At 46.1% G+C, this 17,693-nt stretch overlaps 1 protein-coding gene across 13 annotated transcripts in view; it reads right to left on the bottom strand.

The window, feature by feature from the left end:
• Positions 1-2,237: 2,237 nt before the first annotated feature.
• The window catches only part of LOC128890942 (ELAV-like protein 2), a 63,255-nt gene continuing 47,799 nt past the window's right edge, over positions 2,238-17,693 (bottom strand). For all 13 annotated transcript variants that reach the window (XM_054149971.1, XM_054149970.1, XM_054149973.1 and 10 more), the window contains one exon: positions 2,238-16,810. In XM_054149971.1, coding sequence (XP_054005946.1) covers positions 16,486-16,810 — 325 coding nt within the window. In that variant the 3' untranslated portion in view covers positions 2,238-16,485. The remainder of the gene's footprint in view (positions 16,811-17,693) is intronic.

Raw genomic sequence — 17,693 nt, 5'->3', positions numbered from 1 at the left:
AGGAAGAAAAGCTCGGTTGTTCCAAATTTTCTTGGTCGACGCGTGAACCATAAAGATCCCGCAGACTGGTCTGACGTGACGTGAGCTCAGTCTGCGGGACGCTTTAGGCCTGCGCACGGCAGCAGTGGTATGGCCCGTGCATGATCAGACGCAGGCAAAACCGCGAAGACAGCCTCCGCGTAAACAGACTCTTCTTCGTGTAAGTTTTCCCGGGGGTTTCTTTCCCCCGATTTTACCAAAGAATGTTGTCCCTTCGAGGGGTTTCTGCATTTTGGAAATATGTCTACTCGTCGACGCGAGTCGATCCGATTTACAGTTGCGCGCGGCGTCTGACTAGTCGCGATCCGAATCTACCGTCACCGTCGGGGCATCGCGAGGAGAACGAAAGGCCTTCCCGTGGAAACTCGCGTCTGACCGGACCGTCGCATTCTACTTACTCGTAGCACCGTACACGATCGTGCTAATCGAGTCGCGTTTCGATCACGTAATTTAATTACGTTGTACTTCGATTACGTTGAGTTACGTATATTCAAACCTCCCTATCGCTCCCTAACCCTTTCTCACGATCCAGAAACGGTTCCCTTTTTCTCCCCGCGATACGTATCGTTCCGACGGCGTAAAAAGAACGCTCGGAGTCGTTCTGGCTTCCCCGCCGCGAGTCAGTCTTACTTCGTCTACCCATTGTTATTTCTTTTCCCTCGACCCCTGCTCCTCCTCCCCCACCCTGAACTTTGTCGTTTAATAATAAATAATCGCTACACATGTTTACTTCTTTTATTTTCTTTTAGATCGTACGTCCCGTTCTTAATTTACCCGACCTATCACGATTCTCGCGTTCACCGAGGCCACGCTTCCAGCGAATCGTGGGAATTCTTTTTTCACTCGAAATTCTCGATAGTCTCTCTCTCTCTGGTCGCGACAATCGTATCGCTATACATATTATATTATATACGTCGTTATTATTATCACTTATGATTTGTGCAGTTCTTCCGTGCGGTTACGTCCGATGGTACGTTATTATACACACAGAATGATCGTTCGGCGGTGAACGTCCTTCGATATTCGACGGTTATCCGTGGAATCGGTCGCCCGAGTATTACTGGAAGCATCGAAAACTTTGGCGAGAATCGGCCGACACGACCCGTTCGATCTCGATCGCAACGGCGCGATCTCGAATACTGCTCCGTTCCCTTCTTCTTTGTTCTTAATTTTTTTTTTTTTTCCATCGTTACGGGATTGGTACAAGAGTTTCTCGCCGAAGTGATTCGGTTCCACGTACGCGTAATCGATCTGAGGACAAACCGAAAAAGGAAAACCGAGATTTCTACGCGTTTCCATTCGAATTCGAAAGAAAAGAGAGAAGAAACAAGAAAAAAAAAAAAAAGACAACTCCCCGCGTTTCCTTTGTTCCTCGTTTCGATATTTTCACCGTTGTTTTCCTCCGTATTCGTTTTTTATTCTTTTTTTTTTTTTTTTTTTTTTTTTTTTTAATAACTCCTATTCCCGTCCATTCTCTTTCCTGTCTCGACGTCGATCGCACGTCTAATCGCCTAGCGTAAATCGTTATCCTTATAGTAGCGTATAGTTTACCATTACCGTGTGACGTTCATACGTTTTTTTTCTTTTTTTCTTATTTCGTTTATTTCTCACGTTTAAATAGCGCCTTTATTTATCAGTTACAGTTAAATATCGCTATCAATACCGTATTAAAACCTGTCATAAAATACATTACTCTATTATAATCCGCGTTTTATTTTCTTTGTGTATTTTTCTCCGCTCACTCCGCCCCCAACCCCTCCTCATCCTCCTGCCCCTCCGCGTTTCGACACTCCCCCGTTATTCTTTCGTTTTCGTTTCGTTCGTAACACGCCTCTGTATATCAGACTTTTCTCTCGGTTCGTTACGATCAGCCTCAACGACGCAGGTATACGCGTGTCTCCCTCGATTAGAAGAAAAGAAAATGCTCGAAAGCGCGAGCCCACCGCGTCTCCGTTCCCGTCGTTGTTCTGATTCGTCGGCTTGATTAAAAATTACGAAAAAAATCTGTTCATCCCGAACGACGCGCGTCCTCCGGTTCGAATTCTTTTCCGCCGTTCTTTCGGGATCGAATTCCGTTTTTCGTCGGAAAAGATCTTTAGAAGAATCTCCGCTATTCTTTGCTTTTCTTTCCTTTTTTTTTTTAAATGCTTCGTGCATAATCGCTCGACGGACCCTCGGACACGAATATTCTTATTCGATTATTTTTTTTTCATTTTTTTTTCATTTTTTTTTTTTTTTCTGAAAAAACCGGAACACAACGATGGAACAACTCGGCTCGTTACCCGACGATAATTTTTTAATTTTTCTCCCTTCCTCCCTTTCGCTCGCCGGCGCTAAAACGCACCAATACTCAACTCGTTTTCATCCGAAGTCTAATTAAATAAGCAACACCGTCGGCAGTCGGCCGTCGAGAGAATACAGCGACGAAAAACAACGTGCCACCTCTTTACCCTCTAGAGAAAGTCGAGGTGCGCTTGATCGACGACGAGAGCGATATTTTGGAATTGATTGCCGTCGTGACGATCAAATTTAATTTAGGTGCAGGCACGTTCCTGTGAAACGGATAATCAAACGCGCGTTTTAACGCTCTCAATTCAAAAGCGACGCTCGCGAAAATATTTACGTGAAAATTTTGTTCTCGTACAATTGGAAAATGCGTAATAAATATCCGTACAGGAACCATTTTTTTTTAAATCGGTTGCTGTACGAATACTTCTTGCACTGACTGTATATAATTTAACGTTTACGATGGTATTTATTATTCGTACAAATCGATCGACATTCACGAATTTCATTCGGATTTCTTTTCTTCAGCTCGATCGTTGTCCGTGCAAGTGTTTCTCTCGACGACGAACGAGAGCCGGCGTCTACCAAAATTGGTTCCGATAGTTTCCGACTCGCTCATCGATCTATCAATATAATATCGCGTATCACATTCTTAATTTACATGACGAGATATATCGGACCACGCTAACACGAGTCGAACGAAACGGAAGATGAAAGCACCGATCGATCGGATCGTCGCGGTGCACGTTCGATCCCGCGACATGGCACAGACGTAAATGAATCGAGAAGTGCGCGAACGGAAGTGTTGTTTTCTTTTTTATGCGGGTGGAAAGAACGGCTTGCGTCAGATTCAAGAGCAACAGATTATATTTTCTTCAGTTACAACAGAAATCGTTCGCGAGCTCTTCTCGACGAACGGTGGTGGGTCGTCGACAGGGCGACAATCGAGAAGTATTATATTATTCGTTACATAAGATTCGGGGTGGAAACGAATGGATCGATATAATACATTTCTATACTTTTTCTCGCGTTATCGTTCGTTCTTCTTCCCTTTCATTACGCTCTTCCCTCGCTTTAATATTTTTTTTGTTCGTTTTTAGATTTTGTCTTTTATTATCAGTATTGTTAGTTTCTGTTTAATTAGTGCCCTCCGTTCGTTTACGTCTACGGTTGTTTCCCATTAAAGCTGTAAAACGTTTCTCTAAAGACGATTTGTAACAATCGGACAGATTGTTTCCGCGTGATTTCGATCGTGATCCCTTGGAAATCAACGAGAGCCTCGTCGCTTTCCTTTTTCTGTTTATTTTTTTGTTTCCCCTATTTTATTCTATTTGTATATTTTTACGGAACGTACCGTCGAAACTTGTCCCCGACTTTTTGTTCGTTTTGGCTCGACGAAACCGTCTCGTAACGGTTCTTCGATCGCAAAAAAAAAAAAAAGAAAAAAAAATGGAAAAAAGGAGCCGCGCGGTTTTTCGTTTCGTTTGTTTCTGTTTTTTTTTTTTTTTCGTTTTTCATCTCGTCCCTACGTCACCGTTTCCTTCGAACGACGAAAATGTATTGCTCTGCGTTTCATCCTGGGTGATAATAACTTCTCCTTCTTTTTTTCTTTTTTTTTTTATGAACACTTATAACACATACAACGTTATAATATCGTAATGGTAAAATCTCTGGTATTATAATAGTAATTACGGAATCACCGCGAGCGCGGAGATTGATCGTTACGGGGATCACCCGCGCTGATAATTGTCGATTTTGCCCGCGGGAATCGCTTCTCGAAACTCGACGCCGTTCGAACGATTCGAATTACTAAGAAACAATTGGCAACGAAGACGTTGGAAGATAAAAGAATGGAGGTGTCGCGTATATAGTTTGGAAACAAAAATACGAGAAACGTTCTACGCTTGAAATTCTCAGCTCTTGATTTAAGACGTTCACGCCGGCGTGTACCACGGGTTGCTCACGTTTGCGTGTCTATCAGATGGCGAGTACCACCGTGCCGTCCCATGGCGAGAAACGCAAATAGCAGCGCCGGCGCGAACGCGTTAATCTCGATCGAAGAGACAACGAAATATAGATGAGCTAATAAATGAACAGGCTATTCGTAATTTGTTGGATCGCAGGGAAAACGGCATCGCGTGTCGTGAAAGAATTCCGCGAGCGTGGTGCTCGTTCGGATAAACGTTTCCCCGTTCGGAAAAAAGGTTCCCTTATATCTTAATACTGTCGACGAATAAACTTTCATTCGATTTCCCTATAGAAATGCCCCGTCCTTTCAATAGGAAAGGATAAATTTGTCTTTTGGCGATGGCTCGCGGGATCGCGTCCGTTCGAGATCGATAATTAGATACGCGTATAAATATAATATACGATTTAACGCCAACGTTTTTTGTACCCCGAGGGCCTGGGCGTCGTGGAATGTCGAAAAATTCGTCGATTCTCGTCTACTCGGTCGAAGGTGTTCCTCAACCCGTACGGTACCGTTACCGAACATTCGACTGGAATTAATGGAACGTATTCGCATGGGCAGAAATTTTGTCCAGATACAAATTTTGAATAACGGGTTCAAAGTGAACAATTTCCAATGCGTTCTTCGCGGAGACGATCGAATTTAATTTAAGAACAGACATATTCCTGTGAAATGGATAAATAAATTGAACATTTCGCCTGATGAATGAATGTAAAACGTAAATAATGTGGTCGTGTTCTCCGTAGAACGAATTAAATTTATTCGTTTATAAAATATCGCCCATTCGCGATTGACGGTACCGCGAGGTATAAGAGAGAAAGCATTCTTTGACCGCGACAAATCGTCGTATTTAAAGGCTACAAGGAATAAAGAAACGGAAACGGCTTCGAAACGAACACAGTTCGGAATGGAGAGTCGTAGACGAGAAAAGGAAGTCTTTTATTCCGCGCGAGAGCCCTCGTACTCGGATGGAATGTATCTTCGATATTACGAGATCATCGAGATCTAACAAGCACCTCTCTTGAAACGCAATCTTTCCTACTTTCGCTTCGCGTCAATCGTCCTAATAACGCTTTAACACGTTCACGCCGGCTTGCACCACCGGTGGGTCATACATTGTGCTGAACAATGCGACCCGATGCCGCGCCGCCTCGCGGCTAAGACACTGAGAACCGCGCACAGGCGTCAACGTGTTAATCGCGATTCGGTGCGCGCTCTGCGCTCTCGACCCTCCGAATCGTCGTTGCAAGCCTGTGCATTTTCACGGAATGTATCGATAGAAGAAAGAGAGATCATTTCTTGAAAGGATCGAGCCCTGCATTGGGTCGGACGTTTCGGTTGGCCTTCGTAAGATCCACGAGGGCTCCATCTTCACCTTAATATCAAGTCACGGCATTCTCCTTAAATCGAAATCGATCTCTTCTTCCTTCGAAAGTTCCACTCGAGTAATCGAACTCTTCGAGTGCGGAGAGAAACGAAGGTCAGAGGGTCGAGAGGGTCGCGAAACACCGAGCTCGATATCTCAGAATCTAGATCGTGCACGACGGCGATAGCTTGCACCGCTATCTTTTAAATAATTTATACATCGCGTTTCGGTTATGAGCAATTGATTGCCGACAGTCTTTCCGTCTCTCGATCGCGTGAATTCGCTGAAAATATCGATTGAAAGAATCCCCATCCCCGCACCCCAACCCGTTCCCCGTTTAACCAAGCGTTTGTTCTCGGCAAAATATAAATTATTTAACCAGAGTGGGAAACTCTGAAGCGCAGCCGTTGCTCGAACGCGAATAAAAGGAAACCGGAGAATTCTCGAGTCTTTTCACGGATCGCGAAAGATTCGACGACTAGATAATTTTCTACCCGAAAGAAACGTCGATGAAATGAGTGTGTCGTGTCCGGGTTACGTTTCTCGCGTGAACCTCGCGGAATAAAACGCGCAACGACGAAAAGGAAACGAAACGGAAGAAGCCCCCAACCCCCACGAAGCACCGTGAAATTCACTTCGAGTGTCCAAATGTATGAAAATTCCCTGGACACCCGTTATAATTATCGGCCGTTTGACCAGCCCCCCCAAAATATTCGATTTTAAACATCCCCGCACAGGTTCTCACTCCTTCTTGTTTTCCCTCGTTTTCCCTTCCTCGTTTCATTTGTTTTTTTTTTTTTTTGAGTTGAAGAAATTTTACGTGTGCTCGTGTATCATCTCGATGCTGTGTGGTGTGTGTGTGTGTGTGTGTGTGTGTGTGTGTGTGTGTGTGTGTTCGTGTCGCGTATATCAAACATTCGCCTTCGCTTTTTCGCTCTTTGTCTCTCGTTCTCTCGCATTCAGCATCGCGCGTACTCTCTATCTTTCTCCCAAAAGCTCGTTCACGCACATTTACTTATTTTTTCCATTTTTTGTTGTATTCTGTATGTTTGTTTGTTGTTTGTTTGTCTTGTTTTTTTTTTTCTTTTAATATCACTATAGAATTATCGTAATTAAATATTTATACACCCATTGACAAACTAGCTACCACGTTTTTTTTTTTGTCGTTTAAATACAGTTCCATAGATATCAATTAATTTAATTAATTAATAGTTATTATAATAAGTTACGATAATTAATAATTAGAATAATCAAAACATGTACAGAAGATTATAGATTATCTCTTTCTTCCCCTCTGCCCCCGTCTTTCATCCCTCCCTTGTTTCATCATCTCGTCGCCTTCCGTCCGACTGTATCCCTCGCTCTCTGTCACCCCGCCCCCTCTTCTCTAACGTCGCGTTAACCCTCTGTATCCCCCCACCCGCGCATCTCCCCTATCATTACTTTTTTTTTTTAATTTTTTTCGTCTTTTGTTACAGAGTGGTTATCGGTTTCTTCATTTTTTTTTTTTTTTTTGTTGATCGTTGTGCTTTACTCGCCGCGGAGTAAAATTTCTCGAGTACTCGTTTAGTTATTTTCTATCCCCTCTCTCCTTTCGCCCTATCCCTCTCACACTCTCTCGTACTCACTCACGCGATCAGTCTCTCTCGTTCTCTTTAGTCTTTGTTTTCTTTTTTTTCGCTCGACAGGCATCTCTCTCTCTCTCTCTCTCTCTCTCTCTCTCTCTCACTTTCTCCACTTTTTCGCCCGTTTAATTAGTTAGCTTAGTATATAAATACTTTTCATCTTTTTCTTAGTTAGGCCTACGGTGAGCTAGATCTGCTTTTGTTTGCCGCGGTAGTGTCTCTCTCTCTCTCTCTCTTTCTTTCTTTCTTTTTCTCACTCTCATTTTTATCCTCACGTTCGCTGACTCGCATCATAAAATAATTTCAACCTTCCCTTCTCACGGACACCGCGTACTTCGTCGCCGTTTGTTTCTCTCACGCATACACATTTTCACGCTCCCTCTTGTTTCCTTTGGTTTACCGCTCGCATTAGAGTGCGCCGCCTTCGTCGTCGAAGAAACGGCTCCCTCTTTCGTTCCCTGCCTCGAGAAAGAAAAGACGGACAACCATTGCACGGAGCGGTTTCTTTCAACGTAGAAACGAAACTCTCGAGAAGGATCGAGGACATCGTCGAACCGATCGAATCGCGAGAACGGAGAAGAAACCGACGCGAAGAATACCAAAGAGATTCCTAAGGGCGGCAATACTATCGCGAGAAGTCGCGACGCTGAACGAGACGATCGAACCTGTTTTCACCAAATTACATACGATGTTTCGATGGCATCGATCAAGGACAGGGCTTCTTAAACTACGGGTCGCTCTCTTCGATATTTCTTTTTTCTTTATGTCATTGCAAAAAATGCAGTTTTGATGACAAATAGGGTACGTTACTTTCGTAACTGTAGTAAATAAAATTTCACAACCTTTCGTGCAATTTTTAGCTACATATTTTTGTATGTTTTTAAACGAATTCCGACACTATATTCTTTCGTATTTATATATATCGTTACCTAACCAAGAAATCGTCACAAAATATTTACACACCTTCGTTTTATATATTTTAGGTTGCGAAAAAAGTCGCAATCACGAACGGGATCGCGAATGAAAAAAGTTGAAGTAGCCCTTATCAAGGAGATCAATTATCGTCGAATGACAATTTTTGGGAATTCGATTGCGTAGGTAGCCGTTAGTTTTATAAAGATAAATACCGCCCGCGTTGTTACGCAAGGAGCGCGTCGATCATTGGGAATACGTTTGTCTTACTGAAACGAACAAAATTGTGCAAACGGTCGCGTTTCGTCACGGGCATCTAGCGACGAAAAAAAGAACGATCGATAGAGTCTCGTTGCAGCGCGGTAAACTTTCTGGCGAGGACGAGTCCTCTCGACCTCGAGGCTCGATCGATTTATCCTAACCGCGAGAGGGTGTCACGATTTAATCTCTAAACGCTAGGTGCTACGCTATCGTTCGTTTTCTCAAGTCCACCGAAAAGCGTAAACGATGGTCCCCGAGGAACTCTGGTTCCCTGGAAGGTACGGGAAAGAGTATCCCTGCACGGAGCTAATTAACTTCGCCTAAAATCTCAGTCTCTGCGGTATGCGTGTCGCTTCGGTACAAATTGGAAGAGGATTTCACCCTTTTACGTTCGTTTCTCGGTTCGCTCGCTCTGCTCGTCACCCCGAACTCGTGGGAAAGTACGAGCGCAGCCGCGGAATGCGATTGGTGCCGTTTCCTCCTGTCGTTGAAGACTGGAACCGCGACCGCGAAGGAATCGAACAGGAAGTGGCAAGTACGGCCTTACGGCAAGGTCGCCGAGACGACCGACCAAAGCAAGGTTCTTCTTCGCGAGATACGAATGCGAATGTCAAAGAAGCTACCGCTAAAAATCGGTCGCCTCGATTTAAGCGAAGATCGTGTATTTCCTATTCGTTCCTTCGCGCGTCCAAGTTCCGCGACTCCGAAACGTCGACGATCGCGTCGAAGACTGGTGACAATGAGACGGTGTTCGTCTTCCATCTAGCAACGGACCGCGAACGAAGACGAACCGATCGAATCGTACGTGTCTTAAGGATAAACTGTCTACGCGGACAGAGCGATTGTGCGTTGCTTGAACTCACAGCGACGTCTTTTCGTTTCTGGCGCGATCGTTTCCGAAGCTTAAAATGTACTTTGTGCTACCCTGTGCGACGAGGTTCGAGGTCGTTGGCCCCTTTAGCGTTGAAAAATTAGTGGCCGAAAAAGGGGCTCGGGCTGCCACGAATCGCGCAATTATCGTTCCGTCTCCTCGTCGAGGAGGGCCACGCGTCTTTTTCACCTTCTTCTCGATCCGACGTCGCGTTAACCTGACCCCCGTGTATAGCTACGTCTTTGATACGCGTGCACGCGTGCACGTATCCATGTACACGCGTCCGACCCGTGTTCCCCTACTCTATGAACGATAAGCACCCCCTATCGTCGTCGTCATCGCAGCGATACAACTAACAACGATTACTCGATACATGAATACAATGCGCATAATATCTAACCTAGTATGGTAATATAGTTCTATAGTTTAGCAGATTAGCGTGTTACCCTTCGCTCTCTCTCTCTCTCTGTTCTCCCTTTCTCTACTGCTCGCACTCGTCCGCCTCACAGATTCCTCTCGATCGTCTATCCCGATCCGCGAGAACGGATCAGTGCGCTAAAGCCGCGTTCCCACCTACGCGCCAGAGCACGCGTTACGTCACAGTCCCACGTCACGTAACGACGCCGATATAATCTCTTCAAGGACTCTAGGGATTCGTCGCATTCGCCCTTTCCACTCCGATAATTTCGTTTAATACGAGGGGCGCAAATACGCGGCACCGCTTCTGCAAATTAAAAAAAGTACCGTTGTTAGTAAAAAAAAAATGTATAAACGCTCGTACATCTTGCTCCTTTGTTTCGTTGATCCAGTTCGCGTTGGAACAGAGACACTAGCTAAGTCGTGGTGTACGCGGAGCGCAAAGGGTTCCTTGATCAAAGTGTTTGTGATTAAAATTCCTCGAAAGACATCCTTGAGAGATTATTCGCCTCTGGAGAGGTCTACAGGCCGTTTCCACTTACCGAACGCGTGGGAATGTGGCTTAAAAAGGCTCTCTGTCTCTATCCGTCGGTGCGTGATTCTCGTTGCGTTGTGCGTCTCTTTGGCTCGTCGAAGCCATTTGGCCTTACTATACTGTGCGCGAAATTGAGCAGCTTCAGGGGAGAGATGTCTCTCGTTTCGCGAAAGAAATGAGACGCAGCGCGGTGATCTTTAACAGGTGGAAGCTTTTTCGTTCGGGATATTAGCACGCGAATTTTCACGGACGTGACAGATGATAGTCCGTCTTCGAGATTGTTCGAGCTGCAGGTCTCGTCCCTTTCTGAATCCTCTGTTTACGGAGACGTTAGTTTCCACCATTCGACGACATTCGACGCGGTTCGAGGGACTACGTCCTCGTCTTGTCCTCCGAAGTATCGCGAACCTTCGTTCGTCTCGCTTCTAATCTCTGCGAACGTGGGCGACGATGGAACGGTCCCATCCGGCGTTGCTCCTCGATGGCAAATCGAAATTAACCCTTTGCACTTGAGGGACGACTTAGAAGCGACGGTCTTTGTTTTAGATCTTAGATTTCGTTGAATCTCGAACTGTTCGTAGCTATACTGGTTCACAAATAGGTTTCTAAGCTGCAAACTGGTACACTTTAGAGTAGTATGAAACTTTATTTCCACGACGCTCCGATCATGCTAGAAGAATGTTCAGTCGTCGAAATTTTTAGCTCTGTCTACTGTTGTCGAGTGCAAAGGGTTAAGGGAGCTTCGTTACTCGAAGAAAGCGTGCGTCCGATTGGAATTTAGGTAACGTCCTAATGCTCTTCTGATGTTCCATAGGCTCGCCCACGAGAAACGGCGACGCGACGATGACGCTTAATCACAGCTCGACGAATCGCTCGAATATCGCCACACACGCACTCGCCCAGCCACGCACACAAACACGTGTCATTGGGTCTCGGGCACGTCGGTCCGAGTAACGAGGAATGCCGGGAAGAAGTTTTACGGGGATGGATAAAAATGTAGATGCGCCCGTAGGGGTGGGTCGGACATGGCTGGCGGATTGGTGGCAACTGAAACAAGTAATCGAAATAAAACGAACGACGTATTCGAACCAAACACAAATCAGTTTAATCCTTAAATAAAACATAATTTCTGTTATGTTATATAATAATTAAATAAATAAATAAATAATCGGTAGTAATAGTAGTAGTAGTAGTAGTAGTAGTAGTAGTAGTAGTAGTAGTAGTAGTAGTAATAGTAGTAATAGCGGTAGTGGTGGTTGGTGGTAGTTATAGTAAGTATGTTATATAGCGGGTGGTAAGAATGTAGCTGATGTTAAAAGTGAAAGTAGTGTAAGACTTTTCTTTTCTCACTTTGTTGTGGTACGAAAGTAAGTAGTAATAAGGTGTTAAGGTTACACGTAGCTACTAGACGAGAGACACAAAAAATATATGCGACCATAATTAATAGCAATGATAATAATAGTAATAATAATAATAATAATAATAATAATAATAATAATAAAGATAATAATAATAATAATGGCGATGGCGATGGTAATAATAATAATAATAATAATAATAATAATAATAATAATAACCAGAATAATAAGTGTAATTAATATACTGATAATAATTATGAGAAGGAGAAGATTAATCGTTTATAATAATAAATGTAACCGGCGCGCGGTGTACGTAAACGCACGCCAGGTCACGGGGAAAATTTCTAAACGCGACACGCCCTTCGTTCTCCGTGCCTAGAATCTCGTGAATCGCGTACGAACAGCGTCCAGCTGGAAAAGCCCAACCCTCCAAGTAAAGCGTTTCGCATCGTCTTTATCGACGAAGGCGTCGAATAACGAAGGGTGGCTCGCGGTCAGTCGAATCCGTTCTCCTCGCTGCCTCTACACGCCAATGCACGCGACGACGGCACTGCGTCGTCACACGGTGTATAATAATTTGCACTAATCATCGAGATCCTCTTCGCCCCCGACGCGGACCGGGCGCGTCGTTCGCGCGGGAACCGTGCCAACGAACGATCCGACGTCGGGGTATTTCAAATAAATAAAATAAAATCTTAGCAGTTAGCATTTGTTGCTCGAGGTTCAAATTACGTTTACGGGAAAACGGGACGCAGACCCTCTAACCGCCCCCACGGAGCCGTTTCTTGCTCCGCTCGGCCGCGAGGATGCCTGCGCCGTGTTCCCAGGACTAGACACAAGAAGGTACACATAAATAGGACAACATATACACGCTACGCTTTCTTCTCTCTCCCGTTATACGCTAAATCTAAGAGCTTAAGAAATCGTCGCTTTATTCACGATTAAGTACTTACAAAACGCTCGCTCGCGCCTTCTCGCGGCGACGACGCATCGAGATCTCCCGTGTCCTGTGTGCAAGCCTGAGATCGGAGCTAGGTTCTCCTTCCGGAGCTTCCTATCCAACGCGAACGCCTCCCGTATCGTCGCGCGAGCAAAATTTTCGCCCGCTACACCGCCTCGGATCTCTGCGAATAGTCGCCAGACTTAGCGCGAGCGAAAAACGGTTCGCTTATCTTACGTATTCGTTATCGCCTAAATCGCGCCTTCCTATCGATCCTGTCTGATTACCTTTTGCTACGCTTAAAAAGTCTGCCCTGTTGTCTCGCGGGGACCGCCTCTTTGCACGTAGGACTAGACACGTGTTCCGACGATCGAATTGGATCTCGTTCGTTTCTCGATCGGTATCGATCGTGCGCACCGTTTCGAGCGTGTATACGATTCGTAAAATTCCACTTCGCGCGCGTTCGGTTTCCGTTGTCGGCGACGCACGCGTCTCGTTATTGAATATCGTTTTGTACGTTAGACGGTTTTTTTTTTTTTTTTTTATGTATTTTACGTTTTTAACAAAAGAAAGGAAAAGCGACGAACGAATCCACGTTCGGTAATTATAAAAATCGGAGTATTTCGGGGCGGCGTACCGTTTATCTCTGTCTTCGGAGTTTGCACGGTGCACACTCGATGGACTCTTTCAGAAGAAGCTCCGTAAACGCTCGGTAAAATCAGACTTGCGCGCTCGAGAAAGCACTTTGTACTATAGCTAACATCGTCTATACGTAAAGAACAAAAGAAAAAGAAAAATATATATATATATATATATGTATGTATATATATACTAAGAAAGAAGGTCCCCGTTGTTCGCGCGAACGAACGACCGTTGGGTCTCTTTGGACAGAACCGACAGAGAAGTACAAGAGTCTGACTAGCAACAAAAAGAAAAGTACAGCTGGTGGTTTACGTTACGAACGACGTAATCCTTCGGGTCGAGTGTCTCGATGTCCTCGTTAGTCTCGCGGATATCTCGAGATCCCTCGTATGCACGTGAGCCCCTAAATGTATCTTCTTAAATAGCTTACGATAATATAGATTCCGTCTCTCCGTTTACTCGTCGACGTCTTAATTCAACTACGGATTAGAAGTTAGATTTAAGTACGTTAGCTTCACAGGCTGAACCAAATCGTTCCCTCGTTCGGTTATTTCTTTGGTTTCGTAGTCGTTGGCGCGAGAGACCCGACCAGAGCCTCCTTCGCCGATCGATCGATCGATCCGTCCCCGTCCCGTCCTCGCTCACGGCCTGTGTCCATCCTTTCTCTCGCCACTCTTTTACCCGCTTTGCTCGCTACTCCTCGAACCTACGACCACCTGCTACTACCGGCTCTTCCCGTCAAGTTCTTTTTCCCTCTGCCACGCTCACGTCGATCAGGAAACGCGAGGTATCTCGCTCGGAATCATTCTCGAGCCGTGCTCCCGCCAAAGATCGGGCCGAATTCTTGTCGGGTTAAAAACAACGAACAGGAAGGCGAACGAGTCGGCACTCGTTAATGTTCGAATAAATATTGTGAACACGATCGGGTAAATCAGCGACTTTCTCCTCAAGTTTGACAACCCCACGAAGCGAGTTATTAATTCACTCGGACCGCGTATCGAGTACGAAAAGGTCGATTCGTAAATATAGTCGTTGGAATTTCAATTATGGAATGGTAATACAAGTAATTCGTATCGAATTTTGCCCGTCTTTGGCCTCCGGTGCAAGGATCATTCCCGAGACGTCGCTTCTTCGAGCGCGTTACGTCTAGAATCGTCGCTTTGATATTATAGATTATGAGATCACTGTGAAGAAATTTGGTTGGATGGCGCCGCGTTCCCGCGTACGCAACTACCCCTGTTTAAGGTGTCTTTTCGTGCATCGCTATGCGCGAGAAAATGGCCGTTAGCCATGCGTCGCTGTCGTCCTTCGAATATGGCCGATGCGAACTACATCGTTGCAAAAACACCTAGCCTTTGCCTATGTAGACCAACTATAATTAGAGATTAGAGTTTATTTTTCAATTACACTTTACGTGTAGTTTATCGATAATTTAAGGAACCTAGCGAAGATACTTCGGTAATATCCGAGTTAAAGTTCGAAGAGATCGCATTCGGAGTAGCGGCGAGTTATACATCCGTTCGGGGACCATCTACTCGGACGTTTTCGACCAAAGTGATTCGGCCCGAACCGATAGAATTCGCCCGTACCCTTGAATCCGAACTCTTCGAACGCGCGTCGTTACCTTACAGGTATATCAGCGACGTTCGATGAGAAAACTGGTCTCGACCGAACAGCTTGGTCGCTGGAAAACCGCTGGTACGTTCGTCTAGTCTTCTACTCCTCGAATTCCGTTTCAGTCTCACAGCCTGACGTCGGTGACTCTTTGGTGTCGTGCAGGGGTGAAAGGAAACGACCGCCGGAAGCTGCGATTCGAGGATCGCGTGTCGTGGACTGACCGGAGATCGTATCTTTCGCCCCCGTTCCCCGTCTCTACCCACCCCCACCCCACCCCCGCCCCGTGTGCAAAGTTCTTCATCGATCGTGCACATATACATAAACCAACGATACGTACGTGCAAGAGTCGAGAATCGTGCGACGAACGTCGCGTTTCGAACGACCTCGCGTTTCCCCTCGATCGCGCGGTGAGCTGGGAGAAAAGAAACCAGCGATAGTCGGAAAAAAAGAACAGAGGGCCAACGGTAAGAGGAACCGAAAGGTAACGACTCGTTCCTCCGTTATCCTTCCGTCGGCCTTCGGCTTTTCCCGCAGCCACGGTCTACGGATATCAAGATATCGCGACCTACCTTCAATCCTCTCGACGGTCTCCTCTTCGACCCTCTTGCTCCCTCACGCGCAGATACACGCATACACACACGCACGCAGCACGTACCATACTCTCACGCCTTCCTCTCTATCTCACCTCGTCCCGCCCCGTCGCACACATACACAGACACAGACAGACACACGCACGTGTACGTTTGCACCCTGAATCTCTCCCCTCCTCTCTCTTCCGTCGGCTCTACGGACTCGATCAGCATCTCGTTAGCAAGATTGTTCGATTCGTAATGGAATCGCACGGATATTTTTTTTTCTACGGATCGAGGGAGTATACCACGGGGCTCGCGAAAATTTTGTTCTCGAAATGCCATCGACAGCTGGTTCGAGAGCTAACGATACTTGGATGAATATGACGCGACTCTGGCCGCGGTTACGATGCTTGAAATATGTTTAATTAAGGGAATACGAACAGTTTTCCCTTGGAGATAACAACGTGTTTCGGATCTCTCGTTGGCAGTCGTTCTTGGAATACTGGGAGGATCGGGCCCCGCGATTGTCCTATAGCTTTTCGGAGCTTTCGGAACGACCGGGCACCTTTCCGCGAGTGTTAGCTCGTCTATGTTAAGTTTTCGTCCTTTCTTACGCGTTTCTTCGTTAATTCTAGTTGTTGATAGACCCCTCGTTTCGGGGGTAACGTCGATGGCATTTCTCAAGGAATAGTTTTCGTCACCCTTGCCGGGTATACTATCGAGCCGGGCGCGAAGATCCGTGCATTTTTCATAAGTTTAAATCTTCGAGTGCCTCCAACCAGGTAACCCTCTCCTCCTCGCCGATGTTTTCGACAAAGTCGAGCCACGTGCTTCTGTAAGGTTTGAGTTTCTTCGGATGATAGCCCGACTTCCTGTAGTTGGCCCGGTCACGGTCGTGGAGGTTCACGGTCGTGGTTGTATCCGAGGTCACGGTTACGGACGCGGAGGTATCCGAGGTCACGGTAACGGTCGCGGAGGTATCCGAGGTCACGGTAACGGTCGATGAAGCGGTCGATGATGCGATCATGACCGCTGGCACACCTACAGGGGCCGTTGCGCGATGGTGTTGCTCGTCCTACGTCGTCTTGCTCTTGTTCGTCTTGAAGCTGACTTGAAGCACCCGTGTACCGAGCGTGTAACCGTTCAGGCTCTGAATGGCGACCACCGCCTCGTCGTAGTTGGTCATCGTCACGAAACCGAATCCCTTGCACTTGTTCGTCTGCAGGTCGCGGATCACTTTGACCGACTGGACGGCGCCGAACGGACCGAACAACTGCCACAGCACGTTCTCCTCGGTCTCGGGGGCGAGATTGTAGACGAAGATGCACCAACCGGAACCGTTCATCGCGTTCCCGGGTAGCATCGAGTTCGCCAAGAGATCGCCTGCCAGCGGGCTGTACCTGAAACAGTCGCGTAAACCGTCAACATGTTCGCCCATCGACAATTCCGCGCCTCTGGGACTGGGGGAGCGACGTTGCGAAATTTCGGCTCGATAGCGCTGTCGTCCGCGGAAAGTAAAACGATGTTTCTTTTACGAAAAAAAAAAAAAACGACAGCGCTATTCGATTCTAAAACGTCTCGTGTATCGACGACTTTAGAACCGTCTCCACTTTCGCAACATCGTGCGCACGGTAACAAAGAACACCGAGATTCACGAGTTTACTTCAACAAGATATCGATCATCAGCGTCGAAAGAGAACAAAGACCGAACAAAATTCGTGCAAGTGTACCATTCAAACCGATTCGCATCTTGAATTCCCGTCGCGGCCAAAAAGCTCGACGAGTGAATAAAGGAATTCTGAAAAAGGAAAACGAAAGTGGTTCGACGGGCAGCTGTCGAATCAATTAACGCATATCTACCCATTAAGGGTGCGCAGTAGTTTCTTACCTTTAAACGTATTTTTATCGTGTTTCAAACGCGAAATTGCCATGTCGGGATACAACGCGCGCTGCGGAATTTTAAAAGGAAGAGTTTAAAAAATCAGTCGGAAAAAGTCAGTCGGAAAGTTCATAGGCTCAAAAAATGTTAACAACTGATTGTCTTTCGAGAGACGAGGATCTATCTATCAACCCTCAATCCTCGCTGAAGTCAGTTCGGAGTTTCGCTCGGACTCCTGCGCACCCTTAACAACAACGACAATAATAACGACGAAACTAAAGAAACGCTACTGCCTCGTTGAGAAATTAATTACGGAAAAAAAGAGAAGGCCACCGTGATCGTAGGAAGCGATCGCAAACAAGCCGGCAAGCAATTCTACGCGGAAGCGTAGTAAACGAACAACG

The sequence above is a fragment of the Hylaeus anthracinus genome, unplaced genomic scaffold (genome assembly GCF_026225885.1).
Source record: "Hylaeus anthracinus isolate JK02 unplaced genomic scaffold, UHH_iyHylAnth1.0_haploid 12001, whole genome shotgun sequence".
Classification (NCBI taxonomy): domain Eukaryota; kingdom Metazoa; phylum Arthropoda; class Insecta; order Hymenoptera; family Colletidae; genus Hylaeus; species Hylaeus anthracinus.
The sequence above is the reverse complement of the archived record's forward strand: the minus strand, read 5'-3'. Positions and strand labels throughout refer to the sequence as shown.